This window comes from Panthera leo, chromosome A1, assembly GCF_018350215.1.
Source record: "Panthera leo isolate Ple1 chromosome A1, P.leo_Ple1_pat1.1, whole genome shotgun sequence".
NCBI lineage: Eukaryota > Metazoa > Chordata > Mammalia > Carnivora > Felidae > Panthera > Panthera leo.
In genome coordinates, this window is record NC_056679.1 from 221208468 (window position 1) to 221233828 (window position 25361).

The 25361-nt window shown below is 36.2% G+C and overlaps 1 protein-coding gene and 1 pseudogene across 1 annotated transcript in view; both read left to right on the plus strand.

Moving 5' to 3' along the window:
• The window catches only part of CDH12 (cadherin 12), a 287396-nt gene that overhangs the window by 12955 nt on the left and 249080 nt on the right, over positions 1-25361 (plus strand). Inside the window, exon 2 of the mRNA XM_042908231.1 lies at positions 10105-10522. Coding sequence (XP_042764165.1) covers positions 10292-10522 — 231 coding nt within the window. The 5' untranslated portion in view covers positions 10105-10291. The remainder of the gene's footprint in view (positions 1-10104; positions 10523-25361) is intronic.
• Positions 15304-15396, plus strand: LOC122203094 (annotated as a pseudogene).

Consider the following 25361-nt stretch of genomic DNA (forward strand, 5'->3'; position numbering starts at 1 on the left):
GTTCAGTAATAAATATTTCAGTATTTTATCTTATTTGCAAATGATATAAGTATTTAATAACTACCCATCATCTAATTTAACTTAGCAAAACTCTAAGGAGTTAAGTCACCAAAAAGATTTGGGAAAATTATTTGATTAGACACAAATATTGCTGAAAGTTCATTATACACTGATTATCTTATGTCTATTAACTTTTTCTTAACAATTATATTTAAATTAGTCATGAAAATTTCACAAGAGCTAACCATCTTTAAATTATCGTTTTTGCTGACAAACTGTAAGAGGTAACATGAATCCATTTGACCATTAGTTAGTGGAGGTAGAATAAAAGTATTATACTTAATGCTGATAGCGCTAAAGACATGCTAGTTTTACTTAAACCGACAACTTAAACTAGCTTTCGTACTGAATAGGTTTCTAGATCATGGGAACCCAAAATTCATTTGGATTAAGTTCCTGTCATATTTCTGAGTCTTAATTTTATAGAAGCACTTAATTTTCTTTAAGCTAATTAAATCAAGCTCTTTTGCCAATTAATTTTGACAGCATCATTCAGAGGTAGAAAATACCATGTATCTACAACATAAATACATATACAGACACATGAACATACAGACACAAAAAGAGACCATATAGCTTCCATTTTAAAATTGCTGCCATAAATTAGGTACAATAATACAAAATTTATTAGGTATTAAAAGAAGTTGGACCTATTCAAATAACCTCTCTCCTTTCCTGCTCCTTCAGGTAAGAATTATCTACCAGAAGTTTGCATGTCAAAGAGATGGTCTGCATAAGAGTTCTGGAGAAGTCCCTTCTCCAGAAGGGTGATATGGGCATAACAATTACTTCTCAAAGGCAGAGGGGAAAAAAATGAAAACTCTTCCTGGAAAGACTTTTGTTCCCCCATAGCAAGAAATTTTGCAATTCTTACAAGTTTTTTGAAATAAACAGGATGTTTTGGTGTTGGTAAAAAAAGATTAGTGGACTTTGAATTGTTTGTGGAGCTACATCTCTGATCTTGTATAGACTAGATTTGTAAAACAAGGACAGCTATTTTTAATTCCTCAAAAGTTGAGTTGCCACCTACATGATATCAAGGGCTAACACACCCATCCCTCTAGGTTGGAACGTTTTCCCTCTGGGTGCATTGAGCTTAGGAGAGAGGCCTAAAAATTTCCTATCAGAGTTTGAATATTCCCCTCCAATTGATCAAACTTCTGATCATAAAGTTATTTTTTTTCCCCCAAATATCTTGTCAGCTTTCCACTGGGACAAATAATAAATATTTCTGGCAGTACTGAAAAACCCCATTAATTTTAGTTTCCCCTTGGTTGTTTAGGAGAATAATATAGCAGTTTATCAGAAAATCTCTCAGAATTCTATCAGCTTTGAGAGTGCCCCATGTAGGTGGGAGTCCTCATTCTGGAGTAGATATGGGGGCATTCAAAAGGATGTTGAAGAATTTGCATAGGGTCTTTGAGGACAATGTCTTTTCCAGTGGCCCAGTTGATTATAACTGAGACTTCAATCCTTGAGGCCACATTTTGATGATGGACCCCTAGAAGCATGCAATGTGGGAGCTGAGGTGTTTCAGAATTTTTTTATGCCTTTAATATTTCATTAGTTTTTTGCAATGCATCTTTCATTGAGGTTATTTTGGAATCTTAAAGCCCTTAGGAAACTTTTACATGACAATTAAAATAGGTAGCTCATTCTATTTGTTTAATGTGAGAACCCTTACTTTCAAGTTCACTTTAAATTTTTTTTAATGTTTATTCATTTTTTGAGAGAGAGAGAGATAGATAAGAGCATTAGTGGGGGAGGGGCAGAGAGAGAGGGAGACACAGAATCCAACATAGGCTCCAGGCTCTGAGCTGTCAGCACAAAGCCTGATGCAGGGTTCAAACTCAGAAACCTTGAGAGATCATGACCTGAGCCAAAATCAGATGCTTAACAAACTGAGCCACCCAGGTGCCCCTCAAGTTCACTTTTTAAAGAGAAGGTCTTGTCTAATTGGAATGTGCCCCATAATAGCCACTGTAATTATAGGCGGTCTTTGTTAAAACTTTGCCTTTTTTTTTTTTTATTTTTCATTTTTAAATATCTTCAGCTTCCATGGGCCACAGTTCCTTAAAACAAAATGAGCTAGTACACTCAACTCTTTGGGTATAAAGGGTTGCATTTCTTTTAGTTAGGCCTTTGGATTCCTCAGAGCCAAACTAATACCTGAGAGGGATATGCCACAGGTTTGGGAATTGTGGGGTGTTTTACAGTACCTCAGAATTGCATGTAAATTTCCTTGAGGTTGGTGGTCAACCTAGTGTCAATCTGACCCATTTTCTGACCAAATTACCTCCTCACAGGAATCTTTTTGAAGTAGCTAGCACTAATAGCTTTTAAATGCTGGACTTATGCCCACTATTTTTTGCAGCTTTCTTGCTTCTGAGTTCCCCATTAGCAGTAGCCATTACTAGACCCAGTCCAGTTCAAACTGGTCCCTAGTCCAACCGTGGACCTAGTTTGGTTTTTAAATTGGGCTCTGTCCAATACTGGCCGGGAACTACCAAACAATTCCCGTAGAACTTTGGACTGGTGAAAAGGATTGAACCAGCAGTTATCAACAAAGGGGAACTGTGGACTAATTTCAAACAAAAGAAGAAGCGTAGTTGTCACCAACAGTTACCAAAGTGGAATCTGGGCAAGGATTCCAGACTAAACCACCAACAGTTCCCAACATGGAATCTGTGGACAGAAGCAAGGGCTGGGATATTCCGCTCAAAATCCTGGGAATCATAATTTGAAATACTGTTAGTTTTCAGTGTGGAATCTGGGGACTGGGGAGAGCACTTAACTAGCAGACTCCAAAATGGGGATTTCAATACTGATTCCAAATAAATAGGAAGCTGCAGCTACCACCACCAGTTCCCAGTGTGGAATCTGGGAATCTGGGGATGAAACCAAGGGCTGGGTTTCTGATCAAATGGGGAACTGATTGGAAAGTCAATTAGGTCAAGAGCTCAACACAAAGAGGGTAGAGTTCAGAACAGAGAAGAGCTTTCCCATGGTTTTTAGAAAGTGTTAGTAGGATACCTACCTGAGTTTCTAATGTCCTCAGAAGTTCACTTCATATCCTGTGCCTGCCAACATATCAGTTAAAAGACAAAATTCAGCTGAGTACATTTAAGTATCCAGTTGGCTTACTCAACCATTCATGTGTAGGGCAATCCTATCTAACAAGTTGAAATGAGTTCTATCAAATGGAACGATTTTATAGGCAGAAATGGGACAGGACAAGGTTATTGGTAAAAGAAATGAAAGGATTATTTTAGGCAAGGTTACCTTCCATTAGGAAAAAGCAGGGGCAGGGGGCGGTTATGGGACCGATTACCTCACCCATGCTGGCCAGGAAATTTAAGCAAGTTTGATTTAAATTTCCACTTCTGAGAGAGGTTGAAACTGCAGTTTAGTCTTGGTTGGCTGTCGTGGAGGGAAGTTTTTTCTTTTCTTTTCTCGTTTTCTTTCCTTTTTCCTTTACTTTCTCTTTTCTTTTCTTTTCTTTTTTCTTTTCTTTTCTTTTCTCTTTTCTTTTTTCCCCTCTATTTCTTTTCTTCTCTTTCTTTTCTTGTCTTTCTTTTCTTTTCTTTTTTTTTTTTTTAACAGTGTAGCATCTGTACAAGTCAGAGAGCAAGGATAAATGAACTCCACAAATTAAGCTCATAGAGAGTAATTATCACCTTGAGACATCTTTGTTACATTCCCAAAAAGCAACGGAAATTGGTTTGCTGTCTCTACTTCCCAGTGTCAAATTCATGAATGACAAGAGTTGGGATTAAGGTTTGCTGCATCAGAGAAGGTAAATTTCCTTTTGGTGTGGGTTTAGTAACCTAGAGCCTGCTTCAGATTTTATGTCTCCTTCTCTCTCTGACCCTCCCCTGCTCGAACTCTGTTTCTCTCTCTCTCTCTCTTTCTCTCTCTCTCTCAAAAATAAACATTAAAAAATCAAACAAAAAAAATAAAACCTTCAGAAAATTTTTCTAGAGTCAAATTCTTGAACTATCAGATTTGCTTAGAATCTTTAAATAATTATGGATGATAATGAAATTTATACAATATGAAACAAAATTTTAAATATAAAGTTAAATAAACCACATTTAAAAAGTTATGTTTTTGAGGTAAAGAGTTACATGAGGACAAGTATGAGTTTATTGTTGATATTTTTATAATTTCCAGATTACATAAATTATTTTCTTTTTCTTTGTAATATGGAAAACAAGACCTTCCTCTGTATTATTTGAAATTAAAAGACCATTTATATAGAAGTTGGGATGGGGGGCAGTAAAGTTTCTTCCCTTCTTTTCTTTCTTTCTTTCTTTCTTTCTTTCTTTCTTTCTTTCTTTCTTTCTTTCAACTTTAAGATGTGTCCTTGTAAAATTACAGGCCACAGACACAGTCACCACTAAAGATTTCCAAGATTCAGGTAGCCTTAGAGTGATACTCATAATAAAGAATCATTTGTAATAACTAACATATCTGTCAGCCTAATAAAATATCTTCCAACATAGACCCTTTCAGTATAATTTGCAGGAAGTAGACCTTTTATCTGGAGTTATTCTTCAAGGCACACACAGCCGAGATTATGTAAATAACTGTGGAAACCACAGCCTTTGGATATCTCTCAGCTTTGGAGACTCACATAATGGGTATTTCACATACAAGTATCCCCTCCTTTGATATATGATCATTTAAAAAAAGCTCTCTTTTGCTCAAAGGAATGTTTGACTCCAGAGACCCATTGTCAGGTCTGAAAAGTCTTCAGAAAGCCACTCTGGCTCTACAAAAGTTTAGGAATAATGGCGAAATATAAATTTTTAAACACTACGCCCGAAATCCAGTATATGGAATAGCACACACCTCTGGTGATGTCCTTTGTAACAAATACATCTTCTTTAAAGGTTCACATGTTTCCATAGGGTGCTGACACCTCAGAATAAGTCTGCTATTCTCGCTCTGATAACAACACCACTGGTGCCGGGGCAAGTGGTCCCAGTTTGATGGCTCAGGATAGTTTTTCCTTGTGATTTAGGCTTTGTTTCATGCCTGGGGGGAGTTGTTTCTCTTTCACTTAAGAACCAGAGTCCTACAATCTCCTTACATTACTTTCCTTGTGATATAGCACTTTAAAAGCTCCCTGGCTGACAACTGTGGCCGGAGGCTGGGATCTGCTGGGAGCAGCATCATGCACTGAAAATAATATCAGTTCATCTGTTCACCAAGGGACCACAGTATATAGAGTCCTGGAACGGCTTTTAGGACTACACTGCAACAGCATGAGTTAGGAGATGCACAGGGACACACGTTCTAATTTAGTGAGGAGTTTAAAAAACGCTTGATTTCATCATGTATATAGGCCACAGACATGAGAACGTTGTTGATTGTGTCCTCACATTTCCAATGCTGCTCGGCAGATCGTTACTTAGCGTAAAACTATGCAATGAACAGATCTGTTTTGTTCCAAAACCCGTCTTTTTATTCACCTATTTTATTAAGATTTGACTAAGTATACCAAGGCTGGAAGCAACCCCCAAATTCAGAGTTGTCAAGTCGGTCTAACAGGCCGCCCTCTCCTCTGGCTGAACCCGGCAGGCATCCCCACATCAAACTGTCTGCAAAGAAGCCTGCACAGCTGGAATCCACCTTACCTGCATCTCTGTAGGACACTGCTTCGGGTCATCTGGCCTGTCTAACGCTTTACTGGGTGGATTTGCTGGGCTGTGGTGTGGTTTCTTAATTCTCAGGCACCATCCAATTCTGTCAGCACACTGGCCCTGTCAATTTTTGCAATTCTCCACCAACCCCCGTCTCTGCCGAGAATTATGTGTCTCTTTTCACATCCCGGTCGGTGAATGCAGGGAGTCCCCAGTCTCCTGACTGAAAGGGAACTAAGTTGACCTGATAGCTTCAATTCACTAACTTTACAAAAGATCTAAAGGAGTCTAAGGAAACTTAAGCTGCCCTAATATTATTGAAATAGTTACTTAGCTTTGGAAAAGAGAATGTATTTGGAAGTCAAGTCTTTAGGCTCATATTCCTTGTCTTGTTAGGATTTGAAACCCTCAAGGTTTTCATCTATTTATGCATTCACTAATATAGGGGCGGCATAGAAGAGCATCCAAGAGGATGAACTCTGAAGTCAAATTGCCCAGATTCAGACCTTCTTACTACGTATTCATTTGTGGACCAGGACCGTGTCGTTTTTCTGTTACTCCATTTCCTTTGTGAAATGAGCGTTAATATTAGCACCTTCTTCACAAAGGTGCAAATGCACATGCATCTGTAATATAAATTATTACTACTGTTATTAATAAAAACTAAAGGGTTTGAAGTCAGGAGAGGGGGTAGAAGGCAAGGCTGGTGCAGAGGTAGATCATGCAAGTCCTCTTAAGCTCATGTGTGTGGTATTAAAAATCCTAACTTCAAGATGTACTCTCTTCGTGACTTTCAAATGTATAACATTCTGTTGTTAACTATCGTCTCCATGCTGTACATTACGTCTTCAATTCGCACTGAGACAGCTTTAAGTTGTTAATTACAGATGTTTCTACTACACTATGATATGTGAGTTTCTACAAAGCTTTGCATTCCGTAGAATTTATATTAAAACAGCAGGATTCATGGGCAAAAAAAAGAAAAAAATAATAAGATTTTGTGCAAATCCCTAAAACTTTTGAAGTTACCCCTCGCAATCATCATCCTAAGGGAAATATGAGCATCAAGGGACTGCTAATAAGTAAATATCCCTTTAAATATAAAATTGTATCTTAAGGAGAAAGAAAAAAAAAGTTTGAGGTACATAAAAGTGGAAGAATAAAACATGTGTCCGAACAGAGCCAGAGGAAAGACCATGTGAACATGAGAAAAATGGGGATATGAGTCCACACTGTTCTCCCCCATAGTGCCAGTTAACTTCAGCCTTACTACAATATTTTGTGTTTGTGTTTGGCTATTATTTTTTTGTGAGCTAAATTTTTAATGGGTTGAGGAATTAGCTTATGAAACAACATAATTTTCATGTTATAATCAAATTCTTCTCTACTTAACTAATCATTTATAAGCCGATCTCCTCAGGTTACAGACACACATTTTAGTGTAACAGAAGGGGAATGATGTAAACAGATGAGAAGTTCTAAAAGATTACTCTATCGAGGATCAACACTCAGACTTTGGATACTTCAACTCCAAAGGAGAAAGGGTAGCTGGAACCAGACTGGTTGCTGTGATGACGAATATACCCAGGTGCCCAACGTCAAAAATCCCTGATATAAAAAACAAAACAAAAGAAAACAAAGAACCCACGTGCTTAAAGAAATAACCCTAGGTGTCGCTGCTGTCTAACTGAGTTTTGATATCGTAGATCCCCTAAAACGTGGAGGTGAAAAATTGCATGTAACAGAAAAATAAAAATGCAGCCTAATTACATATATTAGACTAGGTTTGGGAAGTCAGAGTTCCTGCCACTCATCTTTTCTATTCATGTTTATCGCCCCTGCTGCCCTGTGTACATGTGGGCTAGGATTGACCTGAGTGTGGGGAGACACATGGAAGAAAGGGAAAGACTAAGAAATTAGAACACTTTGGATGTTGATGTTAGTTAGCAATGTCAACTTGAGTACAGATGAAGAAAGTATGTGCACTGTGCCTGCTCAGACTTATTGAAAACCGTTGCAAATATTTTCTGACGTCTTCAGCATATTGTCAACATAGACATAACCAGTTCATGCTCGGTATTTGGTTTTGAATATTGTGAACGAATTACTGAAGTGGCAACCGTAGTTTGTGATTTAAATTCTTGCTGTCCAATAAAAAAATAATGCAAACCACATATATAATTTTAACTTTCTAGTAAACACATTAAAAAAGGAAAAAGAAATAGGCGAGGTTAATTTTAATATTTTTTTTTTAACCAAACATATCCAAAATGTTATCATGTCAACAAGTAATAAACATAGAAATTGAAATAGTCTACATTCTTCCTTATTTGTATTAATTCTCTGAAATTTGCTACCTAAATTAAAAATCTCAAATTGCCACATTTCAGCTAAATAGCCACATATGGCTACTGGTTACTGTATTGGACAATGTACATCTAAGTTGACTTTTTATGAACATGATTTTGCCAGAATAAAAAGCTACAATTAAACATATACCTACTTATGTCTTTGTCAGTATCTAACAGTCTCACCCCTTCAAACAAAAGAAAAATTATCATATCTTGTTTTATTTCTTTTTGGGGAGAGTATTCTTATAGAATGCTTTCAAATTAAAATTTTTGGATGTCTCCCATCTCGTATGTTATTTCAAGCATGGTTCCCACATTAAATGTTTAAATTTGAATATCTGTGAGGATTGCATTATCATGTTGGTTATGTTGTAGATAACTGAATAAGCATGGAGCTGAATTGCAGCTGACAAGTTGCCATGTTTTAGAGACGTTTAATTAAACATATATTGATTTTGATTTTAGTTCTCTTGTTTTGGAAGCATTCTATATAATTTCTAGCCTCCAACATTTTTGGCTCTTGAAAAGCTTCCAATTTTAGTCTGTAGGCAGTGAGTGTGTAGTGCCAAGTGTATAAAACCGTGCTGGCTTGAACTGCATTTTCCCCATCCCTGCTCCCAGGGTGTATAGGGTTGTTCTTGTCCATTTCGTTCTCAGTGCAATTGTCATGTAAAGCTGGCTTTTGCTGCCGTAAGTTCTGCCATCAGGATATTCTGTCTGTTGTGTTTTTGTTTGTGTTTCAGTTTGTTTGTTTGTTTTTTCCTCCCCCGGGCATTAGTAAATTTGCTCTCATTTATTTTTCTTTACATTTATTTTCTGCTTCTGATTTAAGAAAGGCAAGGATTGTGTATGTTTTCTCACTGACTGTACCATAAAAGATTTTGTAGACACTCGATAAGCCTTAAATAAGTGAATGAAAAAAAAAAAAAAAAAAAAAAAAGAGTTGCTTGTTGTAAGGAAGAGGTCAAAACTCCCTTTACCTAAATTCAGAAGAGAGGTTATCTGTGTGGTGGGGATCCAAGTTTACTCCAAGTGCACACCTTATACAAAATAATTTCCACATATCCAGGCTAGAGAAGCAATTCTTTAAAGCTAAAGCTTATACAGGCTTATAAAACCATCTGACATTATCATTCAGTGATATCATTGAATTACATTTAGTAATTTATCTTGTTCTTTCCTGGAAGGTCTGATTCTTCCTATTCTCCAACTTTAGGGATTTTCTTTCGCTTTTTAATTTTTTTGTTCCTAAGTGTATGGTTCTCGATCTTGGCATATTTTGCTTCTTGGAGATATTTGGTAATGCCTGGAGAGAATGTTGGTTGTCACGATTGGGAGTAAGTGGGGTGGAAGCTCCTGTCATTTACTGAGCAGAGGAAAGAAATGTGGCTAAAAGTCAAATGCACATAATAGCTCCCCAGTAACAACTATCCCACCCCAAATATCAGAGGGTGGCTTTGTGAAGCCCTACTTTAACCTAGTTCACATTAAAAATAGTGATCTGTGTTTTAGCCTTAAAATGATTATCGAATTTTAGAAATTGCTTCTGTTAATGGTGCACCCTTTGCTTCATTACAACTAAAGCTTTTGAAGACTGCAAACAACTTAGTTTATCCAAATTTCCAAGTTGAATAGCAGTGTCCATTTAGCAGTGTAATTATTTTACAGTCTATCCTCTCTGCTTTTGTTTTCTTTTTTTTCTTTTTTCTTTGTTAAGTTCATTTATTTATTTTCAAGAGAAACAGAGACAGCTTGAGTGGGGAAAGGGCAGAGAGAGAGAGAACGAGAGAGAGAGAGAGAGAGAGAGAGAGAGAGGGAATCCTAAGTAAACTCCTTGCCGTCAGCACAGAGCCCAATGCAGGGCTCGAACTCACAAAACTGTGAGATCATGACCTGAGCAGAAACCAAGAGTAGGACGTTTAACCCACTGAGCCACCCAGGTGCACTTCTGTTTCTTTAAGTGTTGGCAGACATAATGAGAGTTTTGATGATTATCATCATGTAATTCTGTCAATTTAATGTATCTTTGTTAATCTGTTTTATAGGTCCCTTTAGATGGAATGTGATACGGCAGAAACCTTTTCATCCAAAGGATTGATGCCTGCATTATCATTTCTGCAATAAGACAGAAAAGTTAAGTGGTGGAGGCCACAGACACCTCAAACCTGGATTCCACAATTCCACGTTAAGTGCTGGAATTTTTATTACTCTGCTGCAGGAAAGCCTTTGCCAATGCTCACAAGGAACTGCTTATCCCTGCTTCTCTGGGTCCTGTTTGATGGAGGTCTCCTAACACCACTTCAGCCACAGCCACAACAGACTTTAGCCACAGAACCAACAGAAAATGTTCTCCACCTGCCAGGGAGGCGATCACATTTCCAGCGAGTTAAACGTGGCTGGGTATGGAATCAATTTTTTGTGCTGGAGGAATACATGGGCTCCGAGCCTCAGTATGTGGGAAAGGTAATGGCGTGTTTCTTTTGACAACCACTTAATTGCAAGGGGGAGTATGCATTGTGTATTGTGTATGGATGTTTTGCACAGGAGCTGAACAAACCAGTGACTAGAACACTGGAATTGAAATCCGAGAGACCTGGTTTCTCTTCCTGACCCAGTGGCCCGGGTAAGCTTTGGAATATCATTTAATTGCTCTTTATCACAATTCTCCCTGGTTATTTTACTGAAGTGAATATATATATTATATATTTATTTATTATTTATTTATTTATTATTTATTATTATATATATATATATTTTCTTATTTTTAAACTTTTGTTTTTAAGTTCTGTTCCTATTTTTTATTTATTTATTTTTTAATTTTAACACTCTTTACTAAAGACATACAGTTAAAATATTAAACCTCATTAAAAGCGTTGTCGCAGCACATTATTGCTCACGGACATTCTGGAATTGCTTACCAAGAAGAGACACAGAAAACAATAACCAGCCTGGATATTCTAACCTGCTATTGATATCCTTGAATGGCCAGGATGTCAAACTACTTGGAACATGGTTTTGAAGTATTTTACACGGCTTGCTCATACTTTAGAAATAATTTATTTATTATATGTTTTGCAAGCTATTTATGAAGCTACTGGTGGCCAAAGTAATACATTTTGGAAGCCAAATACATACGCCTCAATCTTCAACACAGCATGCCATTTTTCAGTCTGATTGTAAGTTCATAGAAATTTATTTTATTTTTTCACAAATAGATAATGGCACCTTTTTGTTTCAGCACAATTATGCTTTACTGCTGTTTCCCTTACCTAACATTTTTGACCCATGTCTACAGTAGATAGAACTTATCAATGCTACCACAAAAACTATTGTTTCCAGAAAAATATTTTGTTTTATTTATATTTCGCTAATTAACTGTTTTTAAATGTTCTAAAGGATTTTACCATGGTTTTCATAAAAACACATATGCTTAAAAAGAGTTTAAAATAAATCCAAAGACAGAAATAGAAAACGGTGGTAAGAGGAGTACTAGGAAGCTGATATAGAAGATTATGTCTGTTGCACATTAAAGTTCTCAGAGATTTCTGGAAGGCTAAACTTATGAGAAATATGATGAGTCTTATGATTCCAATGTTAGGTCCAAGGAAGCAAATCCAGTCCAGATTTAAATTATTTGCACGATATTTTTGGAATTTACCTTTTAGAAATCTATTTAAAGAATATTGAATACGAAAGTGGAAAAGGTCTTCAAATAGAACCTTTGTTGAAAATGAACACACAGCTAGGGTTTCTCTGAGGTATATGGGGCCTCGGGCCAATATTTTCTGTGGGCTACCTATCTCTATATAAAATTTGAGTCACACCAAATCTGTCTTTGAGTACCATTTTGGAAGTCCAATTTTTAGCGATTTTGTAAAATATATTCAATGCCATTAGCAGAAGTAATCTCCTTGACACACTACCTCGTAGGAATAGGGCCTGGTCATGTGGCCCTGGGACAACTCCACAGGTGTTGGTTCTGAACTTTCACAGGGGGTCTGATAAACCCAAAATTAAGTAGAAAGAGAGCACCTTCAAGGGGAGAAATGGTCGCTAAAGCCCAAGCAGTTGCAGTTCAGCCCATGACACCCTGACCCAGATGGCATTGATGCCCACAAATAGACCCGGGGAAAGAGGAGTCTCAGAAAATTTGAGGGAAAGCATTCCAACACATGGAAGCCCCCTGATGTTACTGTAAATTGCTTTTGCTCATATGATTCCTCTATATGATCATGAAAAGTAATAATCATTATGGTGAGATAGTTTCCTGTTGCTCTAGTACACTTGTTTCTTATGAGTAAATGTAATATAAAGATCAAGTTTTGAAATCTGAGACAAATGGACAGGTAGCATAGCTCTAAAACGGTCTCATGGGTCTCCATATTCTCAACTCTGCTTATGATGGAAACTAGACTTCACGTTGAGGTTCCTGGCAAGTACCTGATGAGAAAGTATTCTCTCTGGGTTTGATTGAAGCAGATTCATAGCCTTTAGTTGCCCGAATCTGAAGTGAGAGGATTGTTTGTTGAAAACTGAATGAAACTGACTTTTACTCTATCTTAAGTAGAGTAGCATTTCACCTAGGAATTGTATTTCCAAGTTTGTATTTGCAAGTTTGATTTGATAGTCTGGAATCACACCTTTGTAATTGCTACTATGGTATAGAATTCATGCAATTCATTTAAAAGATGAATTAGTGTTTATAATTAGATTTTTAAAGTAGTGGGTCCAAGATCTAACCTGCTATTAAATTAAAACAACATTATTTTCAGTCACACCTTTGTAACATGTGGTGAAAAGCCGTGGTTCTCTCGTAATGTATGTTCCCAATGCAGATGAAACAAGAGTTGCCAAGGTTTCCTTTCCACATGGAAACGAATTAAAGTTTAATTACCTCTGTCTTGATGAGTCTAGATGTGGGAATAGTAATATAATAACATCGGGACCATTTCAAGTCATTATCTGTATGTGTGTAAACATATATTAATATATTTATGCTTCTGCTCTTTTTAGAAAGGCCTTGAGACAGTTCACAGAAAAATAGAATATTATAAATAATATAGAATTCAAGGCCAGGGAAGGAGGCAAATGCCAAAAATGCCAAGCACAGTGGTCAACTGAACTACTATAATTGAGCCTCAAATTTAACTTTATGTTTTTTGCAACACTGGCATCTATGAAAACATTAACTTGTACAGTTCTCATTATCGAAAGCTCCACTTGTTGAGAAGAAAAATCTATGTCCCTAGCTTCAATTATAAAAAATGTATTCATGTGGAAATTTATAGTTAGTATCCTGAATAGCTTAGTGGACATTAGCCTCAACAATTGTTATATTTAAAAGGAGCAGATATTAATGTTGACATTCTTTCAAGAAAGACCAAACTGTGACATTGCTTGTAATGAATACTTTTTATACAAAGAAATCACAAGGGTGTCCAGAGGTAAAACCAAGGATTTCCTCAAATAGACATTTTAGATGTACTACAATACTTGGATGAGTGCAAGATACTATAATGCAGAGTAACATAGAAATGAATTTGATCAGCAAAATATTTTAATTCGGATGCTGTCAATTGCTCAAAGTCCTCATCAAACAAAACAAAACAAAAACAGATATTACTAAAAGCATGCACACACACAATGCACACACACACACACTCACAGAGTGAGTATGATGCTTGCACCAACATGTATAACTGAGTGCCTATGTCTGTGTAATACTAAGTTATATTATAGCCTCAAAGCTATGTACCAAGAAAATGCCGCTCAATTGTCCTCAAAGAATTATTTAGGAAATTTAGTTGTCATTGCACATGATCTTTGTTAGCAGTGATTCTTAGATTTAAATTGTTTAAAATGGCAAAAATATTAAAAATTGAAACAGAGATAAACTCTAATTTTGGAGGCATCTGTTTACTCAATATGTTGTTTATTGAGAATGCATTGCAATTTGAAAAAGTGTTAAACCTTGTAGGGATCAATTTATATATGAAGTCCTTCGATTACAATTATATTCAGTAAACCTTACTGAGTGCTACTTTGGTCACTGTTTTAGTTGCCTTGCATACATAAAATTATGCAGTCTTCAAAATAGCACTATGAAAAAGATTTCTAGTAGCCCCATTTTACATATCAGAAAACTGAGGTGCAGAAAAGTCAGGTAACTTTCCCGTGGCCCAACAGGCAATAAATGTTGAAACTAGGATTTTAAGTCAGGTAGTTTAGCTCCATTGCACCAGAAAATACCACAGTTCGTTATCTTATGGTAGCAATAATTTCAATCCTCTGTTGAAAGTACTGTAATGAAAACCCTTTTATGGATGGTGGAGACAAAAGCAAGTCTATGGGTCTGTTTAGAAGACAGAGGAATTTGAGAAAGCCTTCACAGATAAGGGAGCATCTGAGATGTGTCTTTTTTTTTTTTTTTTAACGTTCGTTTATTTATTTTGAGAGAGTGAGAGTGAGCAGGGGAGGTGCAGAGAGTGGGGGAGAGAGAATCCCAAGCAGCCTCTGTGCTGTCAGTGTAGAGCCCACTTTGGGGCTCAGACCCACAAAACGTGAGATCGTTACCTCAGCCAAAACCAAGAGTCAGACACTTAACCGACTAAACCACCCAGGCGCCCCTGAGATGTGTCTTGAAGGATGGCTCATTTTTTCAGAAGACAGAATCTGAGGGAAAACTTTATAAGCACTGAGGCTTGAAAATTCAAAGTGAGCTTTAGATAACCATATTTCAATATAATCAGAGAATGTAAAGCCAGTTGTTAAGGGTAGGTAACTACAGAAAGTATCACAGAGGCTCAATTCTGACACCAAGATTAGTAACATTTTCTCTATCTATCTATCTATCTATCTATCTATCTATCTATCTCTATCATCTATCTAAATTGAGGTGTAGTTGGAATATAACATTATAGTAGTTTCAGGTGTACAACATAGTGATTCAATATTTGCACACATTGCAAGATGATCACTACAATAAGTCTCGTTAACATCTGTCACCATGCATCATTACAATTGTTTCCTTGTGTTTTTTTTTTACAATTTTTTCTTGTAAATTAGGACTTTTAAAATTTACTCTCTTAGTAACTTTCCAATATTCAATAGAATATTAATAACTATAGTCCCATGTTGTATATTACATACAGTATAATTTGTTCTTCAAGGTGTCATGATCCATGAATATGTCTTGGTTGAGGATTCACATGGACAGAGTTGCAGTTATAGAATGAGCACCCAGTATCGCTTCTCGGCCTTTTGGCTAAGATCAAGTGTAGCATCTGTTCTTATCAGTTTAACAGAATGAGCACCCAGAGTGCCGTTTAAGACTCATTGCAGATGGGGGAACAGGCATGGAGACAGGGAGAACAAGTAGGAGAAGGTTACAGTGGGCTTGTCTAGGAAGTAACGAGGGAATGGGATGTTAGAGTTGAAGATTTGACCCGTGGACAGATTATAAAATATTTCAAGATCTGTCGGTCATGGGAATAAAAAGGATGAGACAGAACATTAGTGGATAATTGCATGTAGAGAATGAAAGAGGAGAAGTAAACTAAGTGACTCATATTTCTGGCTTTGTTTCTCTAGTATCCAGCCTAGGGTTGAGACGCAAGTAAGAAGCAAAATGATCGCTGTTAGACTTTATACAGCCATAGTTACTTAGACATACCCAGGTAAAGTATCTCATATATATTTAGGATATTAATCTGGAGTTCACAAAAGAGGCCTATGGTAGATACAGATATAGGGGTAACTGGTCACAGATGATCGTCAAAATCAGTACCTAGAGCGGGCAACACACTCTAGGAAAAATTACAAGCAGGTATATGAACCCTGACTTTTAACTGAGAAACAAGGGAAGAAGAATTTGGTAGATCTATTTAATAAAAAGCAAAAACACAAATATTAAATAGTGTGATGGAAAATAAACTGAAAGTTGAGGAGTGCGAAATGACGAATAAATGTTGCAATTCATAGATCAAATTAAATAATGACTGAAAAAGCCTCTACTGGTTTTGTCAGTGAGCCAGAGGTGACCTTTGTCAAAATAGTTTAATGATTTTCTTTAGAGCTTAAAGAAAGGCAAAAGGAATAGGTACAGTGAATAGATTTCAAAAGTGTAGTTGAAAGAGATTGATCTATGCCCTCTGTATATGCCTGGTTTGATCTGCCAGGCATTCTATTAGGTAGGGTTCTGCAGATAAACAAAACCAACAGGATACATGTGTGTATATATATATGTATATACATATGTATATATATATATATATATATATGTGTATGTGTATGTGTATGTGTATGTCTATGTCTCTATATATAAGGAGAGAGCAAAAGAGAGAGAATTTGATTTTAAGGAATTGGCCCACATGATTGTGGAGATTCAAGTCCAAAAATCTTCAGGGTAGGCCAGCAAGCTGGAGATTCAGGGAAGAGTTGCAGATATAATTCAAGGCCATGGCAATAGAATTTTTTCTTTTTTTCTTTTTCTTTTTCTTTTTCTTTTTCTTTTTCTTTTTCTTTTTCTTTTTCTTCTCTTCTCTTCTCTTCTCTTTCCCTTTCTTTTTTCTTTTTTTCTTTTTGTAATTATATGTAGGATTTGGTTTTGGATTAGCAAAGAAATAAAAAAATAAAAAAGAAAAGATAGCACAATAGCTTATTAAAATGGCTCTAATTGGGGGTGTCCAGGTGGCTCAGTCAGTTAAGCATCCGACTTCAGCTCAGGTCATAATTTCACAGTTTGTGAGTCTGAGCCTCACGTCAGGCTCTGTGCTGACAGTTCAGAGCCTGGAACCTACTTCAGATTCCTGTGTCCCTCTCTCTTTGCCCCTCCCCACTCATGCTCTGTCTCCGTCTCTCTCTGTCTCTCTGAAAAATAAACATTTAAAAAATTTAAACATGTAATAAAATAGCTCTAATTGCATTACAAAAAATAATTTGTCTATCCAAAATTTCTTCTAAAATAACACAATGTTAGGATGATATTTTTATTCATGTACATAACTCTCTGCACCCAATAAAAATGTAAATTATATCATAAAGTTAAACTAACACATTTAAAAAGATGTTTTCATGGCTCAGCATTTTATCTATCTATCTCTCTATCTATCTACCTATCTATTATCCATCTATCTGGTTCATGAGTCATATAGCTTTTTGAGAAGCCTATAATGTGGTTTTCGTGGTGCAATTTACTGCTTAAATTTGAACTTTCATATCAGAGTAATTCCTGTTCATCTGAGAGTCCATGTTCATAATATCAACTCAATCTTCATACAAAACTGTATGGGTGCTCTTGACTCCTGCCTAACTCATGTACCTGGGAACCTTGCAGTGTATTCAAGTATCTGAAATCAGATCTTATATCTAATCCATCTTGCTGTCAAATGGCTTAACCTTGATGCTGATAAAAGCATCTTTACCTACCGACTCTTTCTGTAGCAAAACACCAGAAGGAGCCATTTTAGCTCTTTTTTTTAAAGGCTTTTTAGGTAAACTTGATATTTTATTGTACACCTTCGTTCTTAAACAGATCCCTTGTTTTATAGTTTCTCTCAAAAAATGAAGCTGTATATGAAATAATCATCTTAGATTCCATTAGATAGCAATATAGTTAAAAGAACAATTGATATGGAATCTGAACACATAACACAGTATACTAAAGTTCTTGTCAAATAGTGTCCACTGTAGGTCAGTTTTTCTCTTCTCCTTTACAATTTGTTTCTTGTTTCTAGCATACTAGTCATTACATAATAGCTGTACCACAAAGGTTTAATATGTTTAATTGAATTGGCAGGACCTTGAATGAAATTCAGCTATCTTTTCTTTTCTTTCTTTTTTTTTTTAAAGATTTATTTCTAAATTTGAAAGAGAGAGAATGCAGAGGGAGAGAAAGAATCCTCAAGCAGACTCCCCACTGAACATGGAGCCTGACACAGGGCTCGATCTCAGGACCCTGAGACCATGATCTGAGACAAAACCTCAGTCAACAGACTGAGCCACCTAGCCACCCCATTAACTATCTTTAAATCAATATATGAATCCCTAGAAACATCATTTCAAAAATAGCACTGGACAGCATTAAGATTTTAGATTCACTCATTGTTTTTTTTCTCCTTTCTTCTCCTCTCCACCTCCTTCTGGTGCTGTTTTTCCACCCTACCTCTAATTATCTTTTCATCTGTACATTTCTTCTAACCATTTCTTTGTATTAAATGTGCATGTTGACTAATGATAGTTACTTAACAGCTAGGATAAAGAGTTAGGAGACTTTGATTCTAATTCCAGGTTTTTATAATAATGATCCACATGAAACTACTTAAGCACATGTATGTCTATCCATGGCTAATAATAGTGTAATATCACATATGATTATATTTTCATCAGAAATATCTTAAATGCATTTGTCACAAACTTCACAATACAGTTCATTGTGTGTGCACATATGTATATGCATGCATATGTTTAGAATTTTTTTCTATAAAATATTATTTGGATTTTTTGAGAAACCGTGCTCTCTGTGGCTAACAGAGATTCTAAAAGGTTCTTGATAAACCAATACAACTTGCATATTTTATCAGGTGATAAGAGTTAGGACACAATGGGATGATTGGAGAAGTATCTGGAAATGTCACCTATATGAAAAGATAACAGAAAAATAGGGACTACAGAGTGATCTGAATAATAAAGATTTCAAATTTAATGTTCTCCTCTTCTAAAAACATTGAGTTTGTGAATATATGTCACAGTTATGACACTCAAGCATATACTTGATATATAAGTGGATTATTTTGGTACCTTTAACATAATATATATGTATGTGAGAATCATTCCTTTTCCCTAACTCTGAAAAAGGAGAAACCACTGTCATAAAAAGTACCATTTATATATATTTCATTGTTCACGAAGCACCACATAATTCATTTCTACTGACGTTTCATCAATATAAATAACCCTATGAAATTACTATGATAAAAGTGGATTTTTTCTACCCCTGAATTTCCCATCAAGATTGCATAAAGGAGATTTTTTATATAGCATATATCAGTGTAACACTTTAGAGTAGACTTTTTTTTTTTTTTTAAGTTGGTTTCATGCCCAACATGGAACCCAGTGTGGAGCTTGAATTCAGGACCCTAAGCTCAAGACCTGAGCTGGGATCAAGAGTTGGGGCTTAACCAACTCAGCCATTCAGGCACCCCTAGAGTAGACTTTTAATGCATGCTTACACTCATTACTAAAGCATGCTGTTGCTTTTTGTTGTTGTTGTTGCTTTATGTCAGCCATCAAGAACTATTAGTCCCCCACAGTTTCATGAATGTTGGAAGAAAACTTGAGATGACTGGGTCAGAGAAAAGGGACATCGTTGCTCCCAGCACAGCAAGCAGCCTGAGCATCTTCATAATTGACTCAGTTCCCATTGCCCCATGTACCATATGGGCAAAAAGAGACCCAGATGGATGCCAGCATATTCAGCGGGTTACATTTATAGAGAGGAAGTCTGATAACGCCTGCATCTTGTTTGAGAGGGAGACATCATCTATATTTTATGGGGTAGTAAACATGTCTGTCCTTTGCTTTGGAAGAAGACACTATCTCAAATTCTCAAAATTATTAGCTATATAAAAATTCTTGAAAATATAGTCTTGAAAAAAAGGACATTTAGTGCTTTCTGTGCAAGACCTAAAAGGCTGAGAGATGATGGAGATTTGTCTCCCAATGCTATATGGCGTGTTGACTTACTAAAGCAACACCATGTAATGTGGTGACTCAGTAAAGTTAGAAACAATTTAAAATGCTTTCTTCAGCAAGCTGACTGAATTGCTTTACCAGTAGTCAAATGATGGCTCCTTCCCTTTCTCCCTTTTTTTCAAGCAACTTAAAAAAAAAAAAAATTCTTCTCCAGGCACACACTCTCTTTCATTCTGAATCTGGACTTAGAATTATAAATATAAGTGAGAGGTGGAACTCAAGTCTACTTCAGGCCCTTCATGATGTTGATCTCACAAATTAACTATCTTCTAAATAAGTATAACCTTTGCAGTATACCTACATATTTTTTCTTTTCTAAATGATAGAAGGTAATGTATTTTTTACCCACTGATATCAATAATTGTTTGGGAGACAGCCTTATAACTATCCTGATAGTCTCACTCCTTAATTACAACATCTGAATTGCTTTTTCCATCACAAAGAGTGATTTATTATGATAAAAAGTGGATAGTTATATCGAATTAAATTTCTCTTTATTTTACAAAGTATTCAGTGCTACTGAATTTTTAAATGACCTCATATAGTTTGGAACCATTTATGGGATGTTATGGTATTTTCAGCTAGTTATTATAAAGAATATAAGTTTGTAATTCATAAGGTTATTTTCAAAGCTCTGGGTATTGAAAGAAGAATGATAATTTCCCATGATATGGAAAATATTCAAGATACAACTCTCTGGTGAGTAGACTTAGACACTAAACAAGGAATTGGTATATGGAAAAATGGAATTGCGGCTGTATTGACCATATCAGCCACTGTTGTAACTTTTGAAGCCATCCCCAAAGGACCAGGATTGTAACTTTAGAAAGCATAAATTACTTAATTAATTAAAATGAAAGGAAAGCTGTACTTTAAAAATAAAGGCAGATAATAAGAAATGGTTTTGAAAACACAGCCCTCCAATATTTTGTTTTTGGCTTTGATTAAAATATTTTGACATCATATAGGAAAATATTTAAAATACATTTTTTTATCCACTATGTGATTGCGATGAGAAATTTAAAAAAAAAATCTCTAGGCCCATCATAGGGCTCGAACTCACAACCACAAAATCAAGAGTCCTGAACTCCAGCTGCGCTGACTGAGCCAGCTAGGGACCCAGAAATTTTTTTCTTTGTTTCATGACTGTGTACAAATTAGAGCACTAAATGTTTTCCTTCAAGCTGCAGTTACACTCACCTTGTGCCAAAGAAACACAGGGAAACTAGCAGTAGTTGTTGTTGTTGTTGTTTCAAATACATGGAAAAATATTATTTTTGTTTAACAATTGGAGCTTCTTAGCCCATTTACAAATAAAGCCTAGCTTTAAAACTGCAGTTGAAAATAAAAGTGAGACAAAGATAACATAAGGTAAATACAATTCTTTTTCCCCTCACCCAGTCTCTCTTCTCCTTTTCTTCCCTCCCTCCCTCCCTCCTGCCCTTCCTTCCTTCCTTCCTTCCTTCCTTCCTTCCTTCCTTCCTTCCTTCCTCTTTTTCTTTCTTTCTAGATTAGAATAGGTCTTAAAAAACCCAAAAAGAGAATTTAGGGAAAATTTAGAGCTATTCTTTCTTTTTAAAATTGTTTTTATTGAAGCGTAGTTGACACACCATGGTTCGTTAGTTTCAGGCATACAACATGGTGATTCAACATCTCTATACATGTGCCATGTTCACCACAAGTGTAACTGCCATTGTCGCCATCCAATGCTATTGCAATATCATTGACCAAATCCACTATGTTGTGCCTTTTATCATCATGCCTTACTCATTCCATAACTGAAAGCCTATGTCTCCCACTCCCCTTAACCCATTTTGCCCATAGCCTATCCTCCTTTCGTCTGGCAACCGTCAGTTTCTTATCTATATTTATAGGTCTGGTCCTGCCTTTTTGGTTTTATTCATTTGTTTTGATTTTTAGATTCCACCTGTAAGTGAAATCATATGGTATTTGTCTTTGTCTGACTTATTTCATTTAGCATAATATCTTCTCTGTCCATCCATGCTGTTGTAAATGGCAAGATCTCATTCTTTTTATGTCTACTTAATATTCCCTTTCTCTCTCTCTCTCCATATATACCACACCTTTATTCATTCACCTATCGATGGGCACTTAGGGTATTTCCATATGTTCCATAGTTTCCATATGTTAATATAAAGAATAATAAATGTATGTGCAAAAATACGGTAAACTTCCTTTTAGATAATGCCATTAAAGACTTCCAAGATTTTCTACGTATCTTTTCAAGTGTCAAGAATTACTGCCAGGAACATATTTTATTATGAATTTTCTCATGTCCCTTGATTCCTTAGAGGAAGAAGAGCTGTCAATGACATATTTGACCACTTCCCTGCCTGTAAACAAATGGAATTTCATTATCACACCATGAAAGCTTGCACAAACACTCTGTGTGGTACCAGTTAAGTGGATGTTTATAAATATTTAGCTCTTAGGGATTACAAATCCGCAAGGCTCTGTCCACATAGTTTGGGGGTGGGAGTAATGGAAATGAAGAGAGTATGGAAGAAAGACACGTTAGTGTCCAGTGACGGCTGAAGAAATCCATGTCCCCAATTTTTCGTTGTCTGAATTGACAAGTTCCTCAGAATCCACCCCCTTTCCTGATTCCATTGCTTTATTTTTCCTGAAAAAAAAAAAGGAGTTTTGATACTATATCTGGTTAAAAAAATCATAATTACACCTTTTCTCCCCCTCTAATGTTGACGAGCATCTAAGCACTTTTGAAAATGCTTCTTGGGGGTGCCTGGGTGGCTCAGTGGGTTGAGCATCCCACTTCAGCTCAGATCATGATCTCACAGCTTGTGGTCGGATGGAATCTGTGCTGGCAGCTTAGAGCCTGGAGCCTGCTTTGGATTCTGTGTCTCCCTCTCTCTCTCTCTGCCCTTTCCCCGCTCATGTTCTGTCCCTCTTCTCAAAAATAAATAAACATTAAAAAAAAGATTAAAAAGGGGCACCTGGGTGGCTCAGTTGGTTAAGCATCCAATTTTGGCTCAGGTCATGATCTCACAGTTCATAGGTTCAAACCCTACGTCGGGCTCTGTGCTGACAGCTTGGAGCCTGAAACCTGCTTAGGATTCTGTGTCTCCCTCTCTGTCTGCCTCGCTCTCTCTCTCTCTCTCTCAAAAATAAACATTAAAAACATTCAAAAAAAGAAAGAAAGTGCTTTTCTATTTAATACCTATCTGTATTCCTGTGATCCTTTATTTCAAGGTCAGGGAGTTCCAGAGAAATATTCTGTGCAATAAGGAAAACGTATACATTAACAGGAACTTTTCATATGTGAGTTTAGATCTGGGATTGACAAACTATAGCTTCCAGAGAAAATTCAACATATTGCCTATTTTTTTAAGTAAAGTTTGAGTGGAGCACAGCTATGCTCATTTGTTTGCATATTACCTGTAGCTTCTTTCCCCCATAATAGCAAGGTTGAAAAGTTAGGACAAAAACTGTATAGCTCTCAAAACCTAAAATACTTCCTATCTGGCCCTTAACAGAAAGATGTATTGACCCTTATTTAGGTAATTACAAGAACACTGTATGGAGTCAGGCCTTTCATTAGTGGCCACTCAGACCTGCTCTCCCAGTCCTGGCTCTGTCTTTTTTTTTTTTTTTTTTTTTTTTTCCTGGCTCTGTCTTAAAGATTCCACATTCTCAGGCACAAAGGCTAGTTGGTAGAGATGGGTCTCCTGGGAGACAATCAGCAGGTGCAGTGAAAATATCGTGGGCTCTTTTGGCTTTAAACAACCTTACTACCTTAGTATTCTCATCTCTAATATATGAATGATACAGAAAGAAAATAATAAAGTTATGTCTAGCTTACTTAATCCACATATGGAACAGCATATGTAGGTTCTCAGCCAAGTGTCATTAATGTTTACTATGCTACCCCTCACTCCACAGTTTGTTTTTCTCAGCACAGAAATTAGAATATTTCTGCATGGAGAGTGGGGATTTGGGCTTCACAAAAAAGTATCTAGAATACTCAGAATCTACTTTTCACTCCTTGGAACAAGAGAATCTTGTAGGAGGAATCTTTCATTTTTTTATGGAGTAAGATCTAGATTCCCGTTTCCTCTGTAACTCCTTAGTTTCCCCCAAATTTCTCAGCACCCAATAACTATGCCCAAGTCCCAAGCTCTTGTTCCTTTATCTAAGTGTAACCATACGACCAGCACAACAGTATAACATAATCTTGGATACGTAGTCACAATAAGTGGGGAAATTATCACTGAAATTCATTAAGCTCACATTGTCCAGAGTGCAATGAGCCTTTTCCGAATGCACAGATGAAGCAGTTTATTCAGAACTGTGGCCTTAACAACAACTGGGAAAGTCAGATTAAAACCAAATATTTTCATGAGAACAAATGAATAAAATCAAGGCCACAGAGACTGATAGCACACTAAAGATCAAATAAATGTGAATAATCATAGTGGAGAAAAGTAATTTAAAAACTTATTTAAAATAAGGGTCTGTTTTATTTTCTCTGGTTAGTTTAAACATTTATTAGGTATAATGTCTGCTCCCTTTCTATTCATTACAATAAATAATGACAAGTGAATTTTATAATTTTATGTAAATTTTAAAATTGTGCATTTCATGGAAGAAATCTAGATTTCATATTTTAGAATGTCAGTGTTTATTTTAGTTTTTTTTTTAATGTTCACTTATTTTTGAGGCAGAGTATGAGTGGGGAAGGGCAGAGAGAGAGGGAGACACAGAATCCGAAGCAGGTTCCAGGCTCTGAACTGTCTGCACAGAGCCCGATGCAGGGCTCGAACTCACAAACCACGAGATCATGACCTGAGCCGAAGTTGGGCACTTAACTGACTGAGCCACCCAGGCACCTCTAGAATGCCAGTGTTTAAATTCAATTCAGAAGTATTAGTTACGACATATATTTTTATCAATATGTACAAATATTCTCTCTTTAGTTTTTCAAGAATATTTCTAATTTTGCCTCTACTGATTCGATTTTTCTGTAACATGCAATCTTTGATTAAGTATCCAACTTCACTTATTATATGGGGCATTGACTATATTTAAGAAATAATTATTTAATTTTATCATTCCATCTATTCTGAAGTATGGTCTTATTCGTCTTTGAAAAGTGATGCCTTTATTCATTGCTATGAACACATACTGCTAAGTGAAATGTTTTGGATCAAACAGTAATCAAGAGTAGTTATTAAGTTAATAATTAAGTAACCAAGTAGGGAAATATTCCAGTTCAATTACGTAAAATAATTACAAAAATTAATTATCTATATTCTCAATACACTGTGCTTCCTGGGTGAGAATTTTGAAGAACAAAGAAGATACAGATAAATGGATAAGATCCAGGATCCTGAGAATTTTAGGATGAATAAAAGGTGAGCTTGGAGAGAAGGGCAGGCGGAATATTGTCCAGAGTAGAAATATAAGTTTCAATATGCTCCCATTAAGTCCTAGGTTTCAAATATCTAGACCTATGAAATCAGATAGTCTTCCTTGCCATTTTGAGATTATAAGAAACCAAGTCTCCATGGAC